This window comes from Fusarium falciforme, chromosome 8 (assembly GCF_026873545.1).
Source record: "Fusarium falciforme chromosome 8, complete sequence".
NCBI lineage: Eukaryota > Fungi > Ascomycota > Sordariomycetes > Hypocreales > Nectriaceae > Fusarium > Fusarium falciforme.
In genome coordinates, this window is record NC_070551.1 from 1,329,236 (window position 1) to 1,347,755 (window position 18,520).

Sequence of the window (18,520 nt, forward strand, 5' to 3'; positions counted from 1 at the left end):
ATACAAGACGAAACACTCAGCAAAGTATCTCCAAGTTCAAAGTTTCCAAGTAACGGGGCGAAGAAAATCAGTCGGTTGGTCGAGGCTTTGGGGGAAACGGCCCATGTGGGCAGTCTGGAGTTGTCGCCTTGATCATGTCTGCCGCCTATCATTTTTCATTAGCTACCTTTGGCGGCATCATTGACCAAGACTCACCTTTTCAGCAATGGCATAGACAACGGCCTGGAGATGAGCCGAAGGGATCAGCGGCATGATGCTGGCGTCGGCAACACGCAGATTGCATGTTCCATACACTCTCAGCTCAGGGTCCACAACTCCTCCCATGTCTCGAGGCATCATGGCGACAGTTCCAGATGGATGCCTCTCAGTGGTGAGTCCTTTTAAAACCTCCCGCATCAACTTGTCATGATCTGTCGTGTTGAACGCGGTGTACGGCTGTGGCATGAGTTCCTTCATGGCCTTTGTCTCGAGGAGCTTCATGTTTAGCTGAAGTCCAAGGACAATGATCTCGCAGTCGATGGGGTCGGAGCAGTATCGTGGGTCGAGAAGAGGTGGATCGAAGATTGAAGAGGTCGAAGGTCGGACAGTGCCACGGGAAAAGGACTTTTGAGCAGCGACAGTAAGCTGGCCCCAGGAGTTGGCCATTGTTTCGAATATCCCCATGTCATTACTGAGGACTTGTTCTCGAAGAACCTCCTTCTGCAATTCGTAGCCAATCTTGACTGATGGAGGGGCATCTTCAGGAACGGCCTCTCCTGAACTCTTGTCGTCGACGAAATCTTTCTAAGAATCGGTGACGGACTGAAGGTTGGGGAATGCAACTGTGTTGATGAGAGGTGCTGTCCAGGGGCCTAAACACTATTAGCCAATCCCATACCCATTAGAGAGTATAGATAAACATGCCAGTTCTATTGTTAATGTACATGCGAGAAACCTGGTCATATACTTCGCCAATGATTGCGTCGCTTCTGAAGAGGGAAGAATTGCGGTCTGTCGATGGTCAGCCGGGCCCGTGAAGAGGTAAGGGGAGGCTTACAGTAATAGGTAGCGTATATCATCGGATGATCCTGTAGATTGTACCCAACACCAGGCAAGTCGATTTCGACGGGGATATTAAGAGATTCGAGGGTTTTGGATGGCCCGATGCCCGAGACCTGAAGTAGAGTTGGGGAGAAGATGGCTCCAGCAGATACAATGACCTCTCTCTTGCAGACAACGGTTCTTTTCTTTGCCTTTTCATTCTCCGCAAACTGCACACAATGTCAGCTTATTCCTGGTCACTCAATAATATTGGATTTCTTACCTCTACGCCAGCGACACGCCGACTGCCCGTGAATCGGTTAAAGGGCTCCAAAATGAGGCGCGTAACAGTCTGTCCTGTAGCAACGTGAAGATTAGACCTGTGATTCGCCGAGTTGAAGTGAGCCTCTCTGGAATCTGATCTTGTTTGGTTGGTGGGATGCATGCTCGATGGGAGAAGCATTGCTCCTGCGGCCGTCCCGTTGTTTGGGTCGTCAATGATGGGTATGCCGAGCTCTGAGAATCCGTCAAGCACATTTGCTACCTCCAAGTCAGAAACAGTCATTGAATAAAGGCCTATAAGCAACTCACTTGATTGGTTGTAGAAGTATCGAGGATACGAGACGTGAACTGAGCCATTGCTTCCGTGCATAGACAACTCAGGATGGATGCGAAGTGCATCGGCATCCTCCTTGGAGACATTCGCCTTGAATTTTTCCGACTATCGTGGGTTAGCTTTCTGCTCCATATAGTTCAATATTTCTTAAACATGCCTTTTTGAAGTAGGGAAGCATGTCATTCTAGGACCATCCTTTGTTGTCCAGCTTCTCCCAGCCATCGTAGTCAGAGGCAGGGCCCCTTGTCCAGCAGAGGCCATTGAGAATAGAGCTTCCGCCAATGGCTTTTCCTTGAGGGATTTCCATGTACTGGTCGTTGGGGTAGGTTTGAGGTTCTGTGATTAGGTCCCATTCATATTCGCTCCAACCACCGTTGCCGATTACTCCTGGGACAGGGAGTAGACCCTTCGGGATCGTGAGGTTTCTGGCATCGTCCCTAATGAGAGAGGTTAGTAATGGCCGGCAAAGCTTTTCAGATGTGGATGTACAGAGGACCAGCCTCGAGTACGAGGACGGAAACTGCAGAGCGTCAGCCAAATTGTTCCATGCCAGCGATAGATATTGAGCTACCAGATGAGTTCTCAGAAAGGCGGTTGGCAAGAGTCAGCCCAGCGGTACCTCCGCCAACGATGATGTAGTCATATACACTGCGCAGGGTATCATTCGCAGCTTCCGGAGTGAAATGAAGAGCTTCGGACCAAGGCAGAGCACACAAGGCCATGAGCGCCAGGAGAAGGCCCCAAGCAGTCATGGTGATGATGAAGTGTGGTGAGTCGAGAAGAGCAAATCTCGAGGTACGAGTTTGAATATCCAAGAGCAAGAAATCAACATCAGTGAATCATTGAAGCTGCGAAGCGAAGTTGTGAATGCACAAGGCATTTGTTTGCACAAAAGCATTCACCGAGATCCAGATTTGTTGGCAGTGGCAAACAGCTGCCAGGTCGGATCCAGGCATATACTCAATTTTTGGTCTATACGCATTGTTTCCAAGGCTAATATAGCTGGTCTCAAGAGTATATGCTTGGGATATTAAATTGGCCATTTGATGCACGCTCACAATGTGTATCTTAGCACGAGGACGTTGCTGCGACTTAGGAAGCACTCCTTCGAGAATGCACTATACCTCGAGTTATTGTCTAGTGCCTTAATAATCCGCTACTAAATGAACACGAAAACTTCTAGCCAAGATTTCCTGAGAGGAGCTTCGCTGGTATTTGTTCTGCATTTGGGTAGTCCTGATCACAGTTGATGCTGGAATACCCAGCTCGTATTCGCTGCCATCTGCTTCTGACCGCAACAGAGTTAAACACCAAGGCAAATGACCCAAGTCAGGTAACACTAATTCTTTCTATTGAAACATAGTAAATATCCCGTGATATATGTCTTGTCTGTTAAGGCAGGGGTTCATCATAGCTTGAAGGCCTGTGTGTTGGTTCAGGACGCAATGACAGACAAACCACGGCCTTGGTTTGGACTTCTCAGAAGACACCCCCAAATCAGAATTATTTATGAAATTCTAATTCCTCGAGTACAATTACAAGTCTGAATCAACTTCGACGTGGATTCTGTCTCACCAATGGTTCTCAAGCTAGACAACCGGGTGATGGCATGGTCACACAGCATTGGCTTCCAGAATAAGATACTAAGAAACCTACACTTTCCAACTAATCAGTCAAATTCGAGTCTAAGCATACCGATTCAACGCTGGCCATGAATAACACTCTGGGCTTCCTGGACCTCGGACACGTTCGGGGCATATACCCCGGTAAGAAAGACCAACCTACCACACAAGCACATTACTAAGCTGCCTACAAGCATATCTTGAGTGCGGTCGAGCGGCTTCAATTCAACACCAATCATAACAACGGCAATTGTCACGATCTCGAAACACTCAGCATCAACTCATGATGCTATTTCTTTCGAGACAATGTGCCACCAGGAGCTTCCGGACACGTAGCCTCCCCGCGATTGGCCATCGCCGCTCCCTGCACCTGGCTCCTCCGTTCCTCCTTGACGACTACATCCCTCGGTATCAGACCCTCAGCTCGAGGGACGTGGTCAAGAAGCGCTCGCTGGCGTATGCCCACCTCCGCAACTGTAACCTCTGCCCTAGAGAGTGCGGCGTCAACCGGTACGAGAAGACGGGCATGTGCCTCATCGGGGAAAAGGTAAAGGTCAACACCATTGCCCCCCACTTTGGCGAAGGTCAGTGTCAGTGTGCGCTCTGTGCTTTTCTGGCTCCCTTGCGTTTGCTCCATGTCATGCGCGGCGTATCTGATTGTGTTACTGACTCGTTGACAGAGCCCTGCATTCAAGGCCACAATGGTAGTGGTTCAGTCTTCATGAGCGGGTGTAACTTAAGGTGCATCTTCTGCCAGAACTTTGACATCTCTCACCAGCGCAACGGCATGGACCTTACACCCGAGGAGCTGGGAGATTGGTACATGAAGTTACAGGAGGTTGGCAACGTCCACAACATCAACATCGTCACCCCAGAGCATGTAGTGCCCCAGGTGGCGCTGAGCATCCTGCATGCCAGGGACCGTGGCTTGATGGTTCCAATCGTTTACAACACATCAAGCTTTGATTCTCTAGCCTCTCTTGAACTGATGGACGGGTTGGTAGACATCTACCTGGCCGACTTCAAGGTGTGGGAACCCAGCACCTCCAAAAGGCTATTAAAGGCCGACGACTACGCCACTACGGCCAGGGAGAGCGTCAAGGCCATGCACGCCCAGGTCGGAGACTTGTGCTTCACTGGAGACGGCATCGCCAAGAGTGGGCTATTAGTCCGCCATCTTGTCATGCCAGGCAAGGAGGCTGAAGGAGCCGAGATCATGAGGTTCCTGGCCAAGGAGGTGTCCCGCGACTGCTTCGTCAACATCATGGAGCAGTACCACCCGGATGCGCACGTCGGAAAGAAGAAGCGAGGCAAGACCAAGGATGGCGAGGCCGACAATGAGGTTCGATACGCGGACATCAACCGCGCAGTTACCGATCAAGAGATCTCCTCGATCCGGAAGGCCGCCATGGATGCTGGACTCTGGCGGTTCAACGACCCACCAAAACATGAAGGGTTTGCTATCTGAGAGGTAGGCTGTCTCTCGGTTGGGTTACACAGTGAGAGAATGAACCTTGCCGCGAGGCTTCAGAACCAAGCCAACTTCGGGGACTAGGAACGCCACCACCTGGCCAGAGCGACCCAGATGGCTTCTGCGGCTCATTCAAAACTGCCAGAGGCAAACCGGGTGACCAAGCCTTTCAGGTCCCTGAACAGAAACCCAGTTCTATTCAGGATCTTATTTGTGTGGCACGGATCCAACGCCCCAGGAACAACCAACAACGAACGACAACGCACCCAACGCTAGGAATGGACGTTGGCAAAGAAAAGGTCTGGGCAAGGCCCGGATCTCGCTGAGCGCCCTTTGTCGGGACCATTTCCGACTGACAAAGCGTCTACCAACCCCTCGTCCCAATATAGCTTTCCTTGCGTTGTCGGTGGCGGGAGAGACTGGTCAGGACGGCCAATATCTATCCGTTATGGGTGCCGATCATCTTGCGCTGAGGACTCGATCATTACCATTCTCATTAACAAGATCACGCTATCTATCAAGATGAACACGACATTTTCAGCCGTTCACAACATGGTACCACTACCATCCATCGCTGCTAGGATCACGGCGCCTCCCGAGGAGTTGAACATTATTATCCCCAAGTCGGAGACATGCCCTGTTATTCCAGCATCACCTGGATGCATCACGCAGACACCATCTGGGTCGACGAATAGTCCTTCCACCCGGAGGAGGAACCGAAGGCGCTCGTCCAGTTCTTGTGCTCGTCCTCCCCGTGTTGATGTAAGACCTGTGCCTTACGCCAACTCGCACCTCATCTTCTCGCCACGGCCATACGAGAGCCTGTATGTGGAAAGAGCATACCTCACTAGCGCTCTACAGCAGCATTCTAGCCGTGCTGCATACCTGATGAGGCAGTACTCCATCGTCGAGTCGCAGCTCCAGGGCCTTCCCGGAGACAAGGGCCGACGCAAACTACGCAAGCAGCTCGGCCTCCTTAAGTCAAGGATCAACGAAGCCTTTGAACAGGAGAGGGCCATCTTCTCCCGCCTCACCGAGCTCTACATGGAGATTCAGAGCCGCGAGAGCTGGATGCAGATCGGGTACCAGCAGCAGCAGGCGTGGTCCATGGACAGCCCCAGCATCGGCACCCCTTCTGTCTACAGCCCCATGTCCTGCAGTCTACCCACCCCGACCACGCCCCTAAACGGAGCATGCGCAGAGTTTGTCCCCATGGGCTACTTTGGTGACGTCCATCATCTGCCCGAGTCCTCTCTAGGCAAGGAAGAAACCGAGGCGAGCCTTGGCCTGGAGACTGTTGACGAGGCTGGCGAGGATCTCTTATGCAGACCTGATTCGCCCTGCGAAAGCGTTGAATCAGACACGACTCCCGCGACTCCAGTTGCAGCCGACGCCCCGATTGTCGAGGCAACTGACTTGGGAGAGACATCTGGTGATGGCCGCGCCTTGGCTGTCAGGAAGAGACGGTTCAGCCTCCCTTACCTCCAGAACGCATGGCCCGAAACATGAGCAAAGCAAGTGATTTGCTATGGTGCTCACAACATATTTTCGATATGGGTATGCATTGGTACGAATACGCTCGATACCAACCTGTTTCAACATTTACAACGAGAAGTTTGGATATAATCGATGGAGCACAAAGCAACAAAGAACACTTCTGTATTGAAAAGTAATTTAACCTCATAGCATACCCAAGGGTAGATCAAGGCAACCCAGTCAGAGAAATACAGTTTTACACACAATCAAGCCATCATGCCCAATGCCTTTCAACGCAAGAGTCAATATCAAATAAGCTCTGCAGATGCTTCCGCGCTCAACACTCTGCCTCAACGAACCTTCTTTCATCACGATGATAAAAGCAGCCTGCTCTCCATCTAAAATCGGTGCAAACAACACCAACCAAGCACACCTGCCACAGTCATGAGGTGCGTTTTCCCACTCAATGACACCAGCGCACCAGCGCTACGGTACCGCAACGCGATGCAGTGCTCCCACGATTCACTGACCCTATCGGGGTCAAGTCTTCGAAAGGCATTGCAATGCCTTAAAGAAACTAGCCTATTGAGGCTGCTGGACCCAAAGAGGCTCCTAGCAGTCTCTAGGCCCTTGTCAGACCTCCAGAGGGTCAATTTGGTTGTCTTTGGCTGCCTCTTGCTCGTCAGCGAACGAGCGTTTAATGGTAACGCCGAGAGGTGTTTCATCAAGGCTCAGGGAAAAAGGCTCAAGCGCCTGGCAATGCGAATTGATCGCAATAGATTGCAGGCCCAGGATAGAGCATTCCTCAGCCAGTTGCAGCAAAAAGAGATGTGGTTGCAAGAACTTCTCTGCTGCTTAGAGTGGGTCTAGATGGCAAGCCAGTGAGCGAGAAAGAGGACTCACGAGCTCCTCAACAGATGAGCCACGGGATGGGGATGGAGTAGAGTCAAGGTTCAATAAAAAGTTTATCAACACAATTCCAAACAAAGTTTCAAGACGTGAAGACAGCAAATGCAATGCGTAAACACAATGAGTAACCCAGTCAAATCACTGGGAGAACACTTCTGTATGTAAGACTAGGTCATATTCATTATATCATTAATAGCATATCAGCATTAGCATCAAACAATTGTATCCAGGCTGCTCATTTTTGGGTGAATGTATACCTACGTTTCTCAAAACCATGTCGCTAATATATCAATCTACCACACCCTATTTGATCTTGCCTTTGTTACGCAAATTCTCCAAATTGTCCATCGTCAAACCCTAGATCCTTGGCCGACTGCTGCTTCTGCTGCTTCACATCCTGCGAGCTCGGCGGAGGCGGCAGCGAGAAGCCCTTAGCACCTCCTGGTCCTGGCGGCGGCGGCGGAAGCGCAAAAGACTGCAAGTCTCCCGAGCTGGATCCTCCCGCTGGCGAACTCTGCTGCTTCCGCCTGCCAAACTTGGAGCCGCCGAAGCTCACTGTGATGGTCTCGCCATCCTTGAGGCTGTAATCCCGTTTCTCTTCCTCCTCCTTCTTAGCCGCTAGTCGACTTTGCTCGCCCTCCCAGCCGAGAGCTTTGCGCGCCTCCTGCAGAGCAATGGATAGATCGAATGCCTCACTGCGTTCCTCAAACCCAATACCCAACACCGCGCGCCTACCCTGCGGATCCCTCACCGTAAGAGCAAAGAATCGGCTACTATCCAGCACAGGCTCAACAACAGCGGCAGCGGTGTAAGGCGCAGCGGCAAACAGCTGCCCAGTAGAGGCGTCCTCGAGCACGGCGTCAACCTTGAGCTTGTTCTCGGACGAGGGCGACTCGTACGCGGTCTCGAGGATGCGCAGCCGGGCGGTGAAGATGTGCCGCTTGGGATCGGCGGTCCAGGCGCTGGCAGAGTAGCCCTTTGTAGACGTCAGGGGAGGGATGTTGTAGACGTGGACGGCGTTGGCGACGAAGAGGATGCGCTGGATGGCGTCGCTCGGGAGGGGAGTGCCTGTGGCGGGATCTAGGAGCTCCATTGGGAGTGTATTTTGAGGTGTTTGGAAAGGGAGGTGAAGAGGGAAAAGAGCTGCCTGGTGATGGATGCTAATGTGGTGTTGCGACGTCTAGGAGGGGCACACTCGGGTCGGTGGAGGGGCAAAGCGCGGGGCACCGCCGTTTTACTGTAGGGTAGGCGAGCGGGTGATGGACCCTGCAGATGGCCAGACTCGAGCACGCTATAGAATGATGCGATTCAACTGGCTGGGCATGGAATTGAGGGTGGTCGTTCACAACTACTCTCGAATTGGGTGTTGAATACAGGGCATAGTCTGCCATCATGGCACCTACTACACAGTATGGTGGCCATCTTTACAGGGAATACAGCGGCATTCCCCTATCGTTCGGCGGTGTTATCGCTCGGCCCCGCTCCCCGCCGACCCCGCCAAAAGTGACGGGACTGGAGAGCTCTCACTGACTCACCAGCGTCAAAATCTCCCCTCCACCAAATCCAGACTTGGGAATACCATCATCCGCTTATAAAAGAGACGGCGATACCTTCTCCACGACCAAACAATGGCGACCGTCGAAGCAACCCGTGAGTTCATCCCTTCGATCCCTAGTTGTTACCATCCGCTAATACTCTGTAGCCGCCGCTCCGGCTGAGCAGCAGGACCAGCCATCTTCAACCTCCGACTTTGAGTGCGCCTCCCCAGCTCACACACCCCCCTCACCTCGCTGACAACCTCCCCAGCATCGTGTCAACCTACCGCGGCCTCCTCGAATCGGACCCCCACCTCACCAAGCCCGTCGCCGCCATCGAGTCCCTCATCGCGCTGCTAAACGCCCACCCCTCGACGACAGTCTTTGAGACTCTCGAGATGGTCAAGGTCCACTCCGACCGTCTCAAGGACTCTGTCGCCAACCCCGTGCCCCTATCCGCCGGAACGGACCTCTTCTTGCAGTACCTCGTTTCGTCTCTACGCCAGCAGGACGGCAGCTTCGATGCGGTGCGACAGCATTTGCTCCGTAACGGTCGCCTTTTCGCGGCGAGGGCTAACGCCGCTCGTGAAGGTATTGCCGACGCGGGGTGGAGGCTCGTTCGCGAGGGGCAGTGCATTCTCACGCACGGTGCCTCACGATCAGTCGTGGGAATCCTAGAGCGTGCGGTGCAGGACCTCGGAGCTGCCAAGTTCAAGGTCATCTACGTCCGCGAGGAGACGCGCGTGGAGGAGAGTGACCGCGTCGTCCGCGAGCTCCGTGAAAAGGGTATCCCAGTTGCCGAGATCGCAGAGGCCTCGGTTGCCTACGTCATGGGTCTGCTGCGGCAGGTCAACATGGTGATTGTCGGTGCCGAGGCCGTCACCTCCAACGGTGGCATCATTTCTCGTATGGGAACCCTGCAAATCTCCAAGTTGGCTGCCCAGGCTAGCGTGCCCTTTTATGTCGCCGTCGAGACGCACAAGTTTGCCCGCAAGTTTGTCATGGACCAGCGGGACATTGGATTCAAGCAGGACGTGCTCGACTTTTCCGTCAACGCCAAGAGCAAGCAGCCCGTCGATGCTGTCGACTTTACAGTTGGTATCCTATTCTTTTACTCTTGTCCAGTTATCTGACAGATACATAGCCCCCCGATCTCATCTCCAAGCTCATCACAGAGAACGGGATTAAGCTTCCTGGCTACGTGTTTGAGCAGCTCCTCGATATCTACGGTAGCTTGAACAGCTGAGCGGCATTATTGACGTAGAAAAAAACAACGTCGCGCCCGCCCTAGACCGAAACAGGTGCTCGTCTTTGGGAGACAGGCCCTGTTGAAGACCCAGGGTGGTCGTCTCCAGCTCGCCGAGCCCTCATGATCACTCATGGTGTATCTCTATTGACCGCAAAGGTTCAGCATCCAGGCAATGAAATGGCGTTCAGGATTAGTATAAGATTTGCTAGGGACTCTGGACAAAAGTTGGAGCTATTAATGTGCTATGTTTACGAGAAGGGGTACCAAGGGATGGACATGGACATGGAAAAGGTACACCGCATCAATCTTTTGGTAGAGGAGTTCAAAAGCCACACTCTCAGGGGTCGATACTGGAACATAGATGATCAGAATACATTTGCTATCTCAAGTGAGTGACAATCTTCCTCTTCATCCCTAGGTACGTTAGGTATTGTGACAATCTGGACCTTGATAGAACACCGCCTTGAAAGAAACACCCCCAAAACAACCAACCGACTACTCAAAGAGTCGTTTGTGATAAGAGAAACTCCGGGAACCTGCTCCCCTAACCTCACTACCCCTGCTCCTAAATTAACCTTAGATATCCCGAACAAGCCTGGCCCCAACCCATGCATAAGGGTAGTTCCTCTGATACCAGTTTACAAAGCTCGCCCGTCCCGCAATGCGCGGGTGCGTAGCCCACGAACCGCCCAGAACAATGTTGTGCTTGCCATCAAAGAAGTCGGTTGTGTACAGAGGATATAGCGACATGGGCTCAAAGCCCTCGTACCGCTCGAGTTTTGAGCTCGTCCACTCCCATACACCACCCATCTCAGACTGACCGGCAAGCTTGTTGCCCTGGGATGTCACTGGCATGGGGTGCCAGTGACGGAAACCGACGTTGGCGTCGGTCAGGTCAAGGAATAGCTCCGAGGAGCCGTCCTTGGCCGATTCGGAAGATTGGGAAGGTGGTGTCTCCTCGACGCCATTATTGACAAGGTGGCTATATGCATATGTGAGTATAGAACTAAGAAAGACTCTGCAAGTTGCTTACCCATTAACTGCTGGCACCGTCTTTGAAAGGATCCGTTCTGCATCGGCCCTCTTCTGCTTATTGACGTACGCGTAGATGCTCTTGGCCTCCTCAAAGGTAGGGATTCTTCCACCCATCCATGAGGCGCAGCCAGAAAGCTCATCATACGAAGCAAAGACGGGCCAGTCTAGAGCGTACTTGAGGGGCACAAGCCCATACACAGTTCGGACATACTTGCCCTCGAGAAACGAGTCGGGGACTTGGTTGCTAACATGGCCGTTCCCATTGGCATGTCCATTCGAGTGTCCGTTGGCGTGCCCATTAGAATGGCCGTTGGAATGACCATTGGAGTGACCATTGGTATGGCCATCGGTATGACCGTTCGAGTGGCCGTTGGTATAACCGCCATTGGCACTCCCGTTCACTGTCTTGGATGGATCCCAAGACCACGATGCTGGCACGCTGTTGATCTTGGTGCTGTATAGATATTGAGCATACTACAATGCAAGTTAGAGACATATAGGCGTGCTGGTATTCTCACTTCCTACCTCTTCGTTAGTGATGGGTCGTCCCTGAGCCTGAAAGGTGTGGACCTTTGTTTGCCGAGCTGGCTTCTCATTATCCCTGTAACAAATTAGTTTGACGAGGTCATCAGTAGAAGAGATCCAACATACCAGCCAAAATGACCAGAAGTATCGGTACAATCCTCAGGATCATCCATACCCAAGGTGATGGTTTGCTCAGGGACATTGAACCATTGGTTCGGCACTCTCGCCTCGTAAGCCCGCTTGGCCATCTTCTCAAAGTTAGGCTGTGCTGTGTGAGGCGGCGGTAGTGTCTTATCGCTCTGTAGCATCATGTAGAGCAACGTCTCGATGTGCATCAGCTCATGTTCAAATCCGACCCATATGGCCCTCGCAATATGCCTAGGGATCTTGCTTGCGCCATCTCTATACAGGGCCTTCACTCGGGATCGCACTCTTCCCTGATACTCTGTGATCTCTTCAACTGGAGGCCATTCATCAGGGATCTCAGAGTGCGTGTGACATAGCTCGGGGTTGTCCACATCAGGGTCAATTCCGCGCTCAAAGATTGAATAATAGTAGGCGGGATCAGTTGGAGCTTGACCCGTAGTCTTGGTCAACTGAATGTCAAGGAAGGTCGGAATGTGGCCGAGGTAAAAGATGCAAGCATTTCGAAGCTTGATGGGCTTGTCGTTGAGCTCCTCATGAGGAAGCATCCCCTGGGTCACTACGTCCCATGCCTTCCACAAGGCCTCCCAGTGTTGGACTGCGGGAAGTGGCTCAGCGGCGTAGAGTGACGGGATCAAGCTGAAGGGCATGGCGGACTTTTGCAACATGTGAAGGCCTAGATAGGTAGTTGTTAGCATCCATTGTGCCCAGTCTCTAAATATCTTGTTCTTGTTAACCCCCCCACGTCATCTAACAAACAAGAGCTGGACTTGCTGACCCGGGCCACAAAGGGAAATACCAATATTCAGCCGTCGGATCACTGGATGCATGTCTTGTCTTGATTCGCGGGGTAGTCCGGGGCCATGCCATGCCATGCACAACCCCAGGGGCCTCAAAATCCAGTTTCCGGGGTGGGAATATTGATCACGAGGAGATGCGACCTACCATACTCGTCCCCCCGGCTCCAACGACCCATCTCGGTCAGGCCTGACTGGGCCCAGAGCGTCCTCGTTTCCTCGTCTGAATACTTCAGGCTCTGCTCAATCTCAATTCGCTCATGCGGCATGACTCTTGATCCGAGGACGTCGGTCGGGCGAGTGGGTGCAACAAAGGCTTGATGGCGGCCGCCTTCATCATCGTATACGTACTCGCCGATGACTCTCCATTCGTCTACCTTAAAGGCTTCCTCAGAAAGAAGTTCGTTGGCATAGGAAAGGCCGTTGAGGATGAATCTGTGTATTCTGTTAATCCTGGAGAGCCGAGGTTGATTTATGATTGGCTTACTGATGGGTCAGCCCCTTGGAGTCTGTGTAAAACTGTCGCATTAGCATTGCTCCCATGGCTGCTGCAAGTCATTACACACCGTTGTACGCATGGCTGAAACTTGGTTAGCGAGGCTGATTGTGAGGCGACGGTTTCACTTACTAGACCTTGGCTGGGTTATTGCAGGCATCGACACCTACAATCATGGAATCTGAAGGTCGCAGAACGTCCGCAAACCCTCCCAAGAAAGCCGCTGCTTCATCTCTGGAGAAATTGCCTGAGATGATGGAATTAGTTGATAAAGAATCCAAATTCTCATCAAAAACTCACCAATACTGGATCCCAGATGAAGAATACACTTGGAGCGCCCGGTGAGGGAGGGATGCTTGAGCCATTCCCGTCCGTCATCATATGTGCCCAGCAGGCCGTGACACGACACATACTTGAAGTCGGGGACTTGTGCGAGGGTCCGCTCGAGCTCTTTGCGAGAAAGATCCAATGCAAAGTACTGAATGGGCTTTGCGAGGTCCTCGAATGCTTGCAGAAGCAAACAAACCTTGCGTAGATTCCTTGATCGTGTTAGAAGCGCGGTCGGCATACTGAGGGAATCAACTGACCCGCTTCCTAGCTCGATCACCATGGAGCCCTCAGGGATCTGCCTCGCAATCTCGGCGGATGACCGCTTCAACACCTCAATCTCATAGTTGGTCAAGTAATACTCATCCAGATACGTGATCTGGTTCAGTATAAGCAATGGTGAGCAGAACGGTCCGGGTGAAACCAACATACATCCTCAAAGAGCTGTAGTCCCCTCTCGTTGTATAAGAGGAGCGTGGGAAGCTTGCGGGGCCCATCTTCGGGGTTGAACTGGGAGATGATCTGATCTTTCAAGTTGATCTCGACATGCTCACCACGAATATCAATGATATCTGGCAGCGCTGGTGATGGCTTGCTCACCGCGGGCCTTGCCCCTTGAAAGACGGCCGGAGACGCGTTGATGGAAGAAGGCATTGCGAAGCAAACGCAAATGGCAACGAAACAGTGAGGACGCTTCAGCTCAGAACGGGACGTGCTAGGGATGTGGACTGATGGGAGGTATTATATTTTATAACGCGCAACAAGAGCAAGAGCAGAGGCGCGTCCAAGGGCGTCGGCCTCGTCAGTAGTCCTCCCCTCCAACGCAGCAGCTCCGAGGTACCTGAGGATCTCTGCCTCCTGAGTGGAGAACATCTCGGACAACTCCTCATCCTTGGGGGCAAGGCGTCTGAGCCGAGCCAGCGGCCACGACCAAACAACGCGGGGGGCGCCACACTATCCTTAGTTCAGTGAATCGTCATGATACCGAAGGGGCAACGATGAGAGTCTGAGCCAGGAACAGCGGTCCACTTGGAGGCGGTACATGGAAGGCCGGCTGGGCGCCGAAGAAAGCAAATCCACCTCCGTTCCGCAAGTGTCGGAGCGGTGGGAGGTGGAATCGTATCTTGCCGGGCCTCTCACGGTGAACCATTTCGAAATAAGTTTGTCATGGACTGCAGCTCCAAACTTGCAAGCATCAGCGCTTGTGGAGAGAGAGTGGGAGAGGTCGGGAGCTGGCAAATCAGGACGTCATGAGCATCACGCCCCACGCCCCACGCGCGTGGGAGGCGATGCTGGGAAGAGCTCACGAGGCCAGCTCCGAGGTATCAGGCTTGCGGGATGTTTGATATTTGGGGGTGAGCGTCGAGCTCCCTGGGAAGGGAGGGATCGATGGTGCTGCGTCGTCTGGTTGGTGTCGGGTATTTAAGATGATCAATGGCGCTCGCGTTCGCTGTTGTGCATGGTGCTTCGGGACTTCAGCCTTATCTTGCGTGATAAAGGCGACTTACAGTTACCCCGGATATTCGAGATATGGGGGATCCGGGAGGTCGGTTCAGCTTGTATGGTACTGTACGCACGGTATCCCACATCCAGACCTCCTCATCTGCTCCAGCATTCCCGAAGCCGACTGCACCATCTCCTGCAGAAGCCACGGTTACCTTGGCCGTCGTCCTCGCCGCACGCCCTGCCTGCGACATAAACCGGATTGTACGGGTCATGGACTGGAATCAAGTCGTCGTCCGAGGGTCGCACGTGGAACGGGGTTCGCCGATCTGGAGATAAGATTGCTCCTCGTCCTCTTGGTCGTCGTGTGGTCGTGTAGCTCCCCGCGAAGCTTCCGGCATGCCGACTGCAGACCCCTCTGTGCGCTCCTGGCCCATCCACTAGGGGTGCTTGATTTGGAAGCATCTGACAAGGGGTAAGCACTTCTGGGCTTGGTGACATGCATTTGCCCAGTCTTGGCAAGTCTGACTTGATGCCGACGTCATATGCTCCGTGCTGAACTCTTCTCGTTGGTTTCACAAGCTCAGCCAGAAGCTGTTGTGCAACCACGCAGCTCCCCGAGAATGGTGGGCGAGAGCGCCTGGAAGGAATGTAATCCTACGTCCAAGCGACCCGCCCGCATGGCCTCAGTTTCCTCGATGATCCGGCAGGTTTTGCCGACTGTATGCGTACCGGCCCGGCCTATGCTCGTGTGAGCAGTACCAAAACGCTGAGATGATTGTCAATTGCTGTCATCTTGTTCGTTGAAGCCGTTACCGTAAGCGCATCAATGGGTCGACACGGACGATGGAGTCAACTGTTGTGCATGCCTAGGTTGTATATCCCTGACCGCAGCGTGGGGGTGGCTATGAAAACAACTCAAAAGAAGGCTGGCTGGCTCTCTGTATTTCTTTGTTTGTCCGCGGGTTGAGGGAGGCAAGGTGATGCGTCCCATGGTTTGTCTGCCCGATTAGGTATCCCATCAGTTCCTGCCTGTTGGGGCAAGTCGACGAGCTCCTGCTTGTTAGCATGGTAGCATGGGTAACTCCTGCCTCGTGCTGTTCGTCTTTCACAACTTCCCAGACATCAATCTTCACCCTCAATTGTTTATATCGCCCATCTAAACACCATACATACCCAGATCACTCCAAGGACCATGAAATCTTTGTTTTGGGTGTCTCGCTAATTCAGTCATGCCTCCAACGCCTCCCAAATCATGCATCTATTCGAACCAGCGTCCAAAATCCCAGCAGAATACCACGCCACACATTTCTTTTCCATCCTAATGCATCAATGCCCAAGGCTTGCATTTATCCCGGTCATCGCTAACTCCTCTGGTTTCCGGATTCCCATGACGAATTCGTTACATCTGTTTTGGTCGTTATAGCCTCCCTGAGTCTTGTCTATCCAGAAACACCATCCCGTCGAGTCCTAGCCTGTTCATGGGACCCCAATTCCCAACGAGCCCGCACCCGCAAACTCTTCCAAGTCATTCAATACCTTCCCGATTCGTTGTGACTCGATCATTTCAAGCTTCTCCATCGAAAATTCAGGAATACTTTGCTGGAAGCTGCCTTCGTCAAGGCTTGGGAGCAGCAGTTGGCTTTCCGACAACAAAGAGGGCGGTTTGCCTGTATCACCCATAGGGGGTGCCTTGGCAGATAGTCCTTCTCCTCGATGTTCCAAGACAACTGGGGGTGATTCAGCTAACCCAGATCGCAGTCCAGCCGAACTTCCCATGGCTGAAAATGATAATGCAGGGCTGATGCTGGGGCCGTGAGTGGAGTTCGACGCCCCTTGATGATCTTCTGGCACGCCCATCGAACGAACAGGTTCCCAGCTGCTACCACGCGACCTGTCAGACCCTTCGTCATGTTGAGATCGCTGTCCATCATCCGAAGGGGATTCAGGAGACGCTTTGTCCGCTTTTGTGTACGACTCATCCAGGCCAGTATCGCCAACAGGTCGTATACTCAGTCGCCTAACCCCAAAGGACGGGTTGGACATGGGGTCGGCGTTGTTAGCCTGTCGATTGAAATGGCTTTTTGCATCCACAAAGTACTGATTTAGTTCTTCCAGGTATGCCAAGTAATTTTGTGCCACCGGTAGATACTTCGTCAGCTTGTGCAGTGCCTGACAAGACATCCTTGTTGTCGCGCCTTCAAGTACACTGGTGCTCTCATCCATGTCCCGTTCAATGCTTTCCGAAACTACCATTCGTTGTTGGATATCCATGATGGGAAATTGATGGGCGTATACAGCCATAAAGCCAGATAGCCACACGGCAAACACAGTCAAGCATGATTGAGGAAGCTTGTCCTTGCAGATTTCAACCAGATCGAGGATATCTCGGGACGCTCGGAAGACATTGTCAGCAGTTTCTTCCCAAAACCGGTCCCGTGCTGGATATTGTGCACTCGAAAGGGGTCCTTGCGGTCTGCCACAGCGGATGGGCAGAAATGGAAGATACTCTCGGTTAAGGATGATTTGGCACACCGAAGATAGCATATGCAATGATACATACGTATTCGTAGCTTGGTGGTTGTCATGGCGGTAATAGTTTTGGCGTGATAGCGTGAATGTGTCCGGGAGGTCCATATGAAATCGATCCAATCTCTCTCTCAGCTGGCGGAATGTCGATCGACTGTCCCACGGTGATGCGGTTTCTTGCGAGCGGCCGCCTGCTGTACTGTACTGGGAAATGTCGCTCCAGATCGCAACCAACTGCACAAATCGGCTCAAGGTACTGTCGTCGTTGACTTTTCGTGAAGTAGATTCCTCCGGGCATCTCAGATATCCTGTGTAAACATCCAAAGCAAGGTCAAACGCCATCTCTGAGCATGGCAGTTGTATCCCAATGCTCTCCAGGGGGATGCTCATAGCCCGCTCGCTGCCGCAGGCCATCATGCGGTCAAGAACCAGACAACTATACATAGTACGTCTTCGAGACTCCCTTATGATCCCAATTTCAGATGACCTCGTTCGAGATTCATGGGTCACGGCGACTCGAGCTTCTCGAATCTTCATAATGTGGTCGTCGAGCCCAAGCCTGAGGAGTTTTGCCATCCGTATTGCAACACCAACATACATCCAAGCGCTAGAGTTGCTAAACGCATGGCGTTGACTCCATTCGAATAGTCCTAGCATCAGAAATGCCTGGACTCTTTCCACGGTGACAACGGTCATGGCTGTTCTCAGAGGACCAAGTGCAGTCGTGAGGGCATTGGCAAAGAACTCAGAGGCGGCTATCGGGTCGGGTTTGTGCTGTATTGTCCGTGGCCGCACGTTCCCACCTTGCTGACTTGACAGGTGTGTCACGTACTTGACGAGATCCGTATGAAAACGAGCCGTGAGGGTGAGGATACCAAGGAGGACCAGGTTCAACTCGGACGAATGGTGCTGTTTCTGGCCTTGTCTGCGACTCATTTTCTCCTTCAAAGTTGGTAGATGAATGAAAGACAGCTCCGTCGCGAAATGCTGCTTGTAGATGGCAAATAGCTGATCCCACAGTTCTATCGTTAGAAATGGATAAGTGAGGATCTCTTCAGCGTAGGCCGTGGATTTTTCGCTGTCCAAACCAGGCGCTTCGTCCAATTTCCTTGCCCTCTTCCTCTCGTGAGGGCCATCCTTCTCTTGCCTTCCGCTTGCCGGGGGGTCAATTCTTTTGGGAGCAAGAGATGTAGCCTCCGGGTATTGACACTGGTGGCCTCCCTTGATACAAGTATCGCATGGACTGTTACCGCCATCATTGTCGCACTTGATTTTCGATCTGCGGCATCTCAGACAAGCAATGCTAGACCTCATAGGCTGCTTCAT

The 18,520-nt window shown here is 52.5% G+C and overlaps 6 protein-coding genes across 6 annotated transcripts; 3 read left to right on the forward strand and 3 right to left on the reverse strand.

Annotated features, from left to right (window-relative positions):
- Positions 1-67: 67 nt before the first annotated feature.
- NCS54_01024900 (Hypothetical protein) lies at positions 68-2,388 on the reverse strand (the record flags this gene model as incomplete). Its single annotated transcript, XM_053155564.1, has 9 exons — positions 68-145; positions 196-783; positions 935-990; positions 1,037-1,250; positions 1,304-1,560; positions 1,612-1,741; positions 2,022-2,073; positions 2,126-2,156; positions 2,208-2,388. The coding sequence occupies 9 exons, from the start codon at positions 2,386-2,388 to the stop codon at positions 68-70; spliced, it is 1,587 nt and encodes a 528-aa protein (XP_053011539.1).
- A 1,156-nt stretch (positions 2,389-3,544) lies between these two features.
- Positions 3,545-4,726, forward strand: NCS54_01025000 (Hypothetical protein; the record flags this gene model as incomplete). The annotated part of the gene is made up of 2 exons (XM_053155565.1): positions 3,545-3,842; positions 3,939-4,726. The coding sequence occupies 2 exons, from the start codon at positions 3,545-3,547 to the stop codon at positions 4,724-4,726; spliced, it is 1,086 nt and encodes a 361-aa protein (XP_053011540.1).
- A 525-nt stretch (positions 4,727-5,251) lies between these two features.
- On the forward strand, positions 5,252-6,238 carry NCS54_01025100 (Hypothetical protein; the record flags this gene model as incomplete). Its single annotated transcript, XM_053155566.1, has 1 exon — positions 5,252-6,238. One exon carries the CDS (start codon positions 5,252-5,254, stop codon positions 6,236-6,238), a length of 987 nt encoding a protein of 328 aa, XP_053011541.1.
- Positions 6,239-7,436: 1,198 nt separating this feature from the next.
- NCS54_01025200 (DUF1681 domain-containing protein) lies at positions 7,437-8,270 on the reverse strand (the record flags this gene model as incomplete). Its single annotated transcript, XM_053155567.1, has 1 exon — positions 7,437-8,270. Exon 1 carries the CDS (start codon positions 8,205-8,207, stop codon positions 7,437-7,439), a length of 771 nt encoding a protein of 256 aa, XP_053011542.1. The 5' UTR covers positions 8,208-8,270.
- Positions 8,271-8,742: 472 nt separating this feature from the next.
- NCS54_01025300 (EIF-2B GDP-GTP exchange factor subunit alpha) lies at positions 8,743-9,895 on the forward strand (the record flags this gene model as incomplete). Its single annotated transcript, XM_053155568.1, has 4 exons — positions 8,743-8,764; positions 8,817-8,868; positions 8,921-9,743; positions 9,794-9,895. 4 exons carry the CDS (start codon positions 8,743-8,745, stop codon positions 9,893-9,895), a joined length of 999 nt encoding a protein of 332 aa, XP_053011543.1.
- A 579-nt stretch (positions 9,896-10,474) lies between these two features.
- NCS54_01025400 (Ergothioneine biosynthesis protein 1) lies at positions 10,475-13,876 on the reverse strand (the record flags this gene model as incomplete). Its single annotated transcript, XM_053155569.1, has 11 exons — positions 10,475-10,880; positions 10,932-11,407; positions 11,459-11,534; positions 11,585-12,278; positions 12,548-12,834; positions 12,887-12,918; positions 12,964-12,979; positions 13,028-13,142; positions 13,196-13,434; positions 13,483-13,601; positions 13,655-13,876. 11 exons carry the CDS (start codon positions 13,874-13,876, stop codon positions 10,475-10,477), a joined length of 2,682 nt encoding a protein of 893 aa, XP_053011544.1.
- Between the last annotated feature and the right edge of the window lie 4,644 nt (positions 13,877-18,520).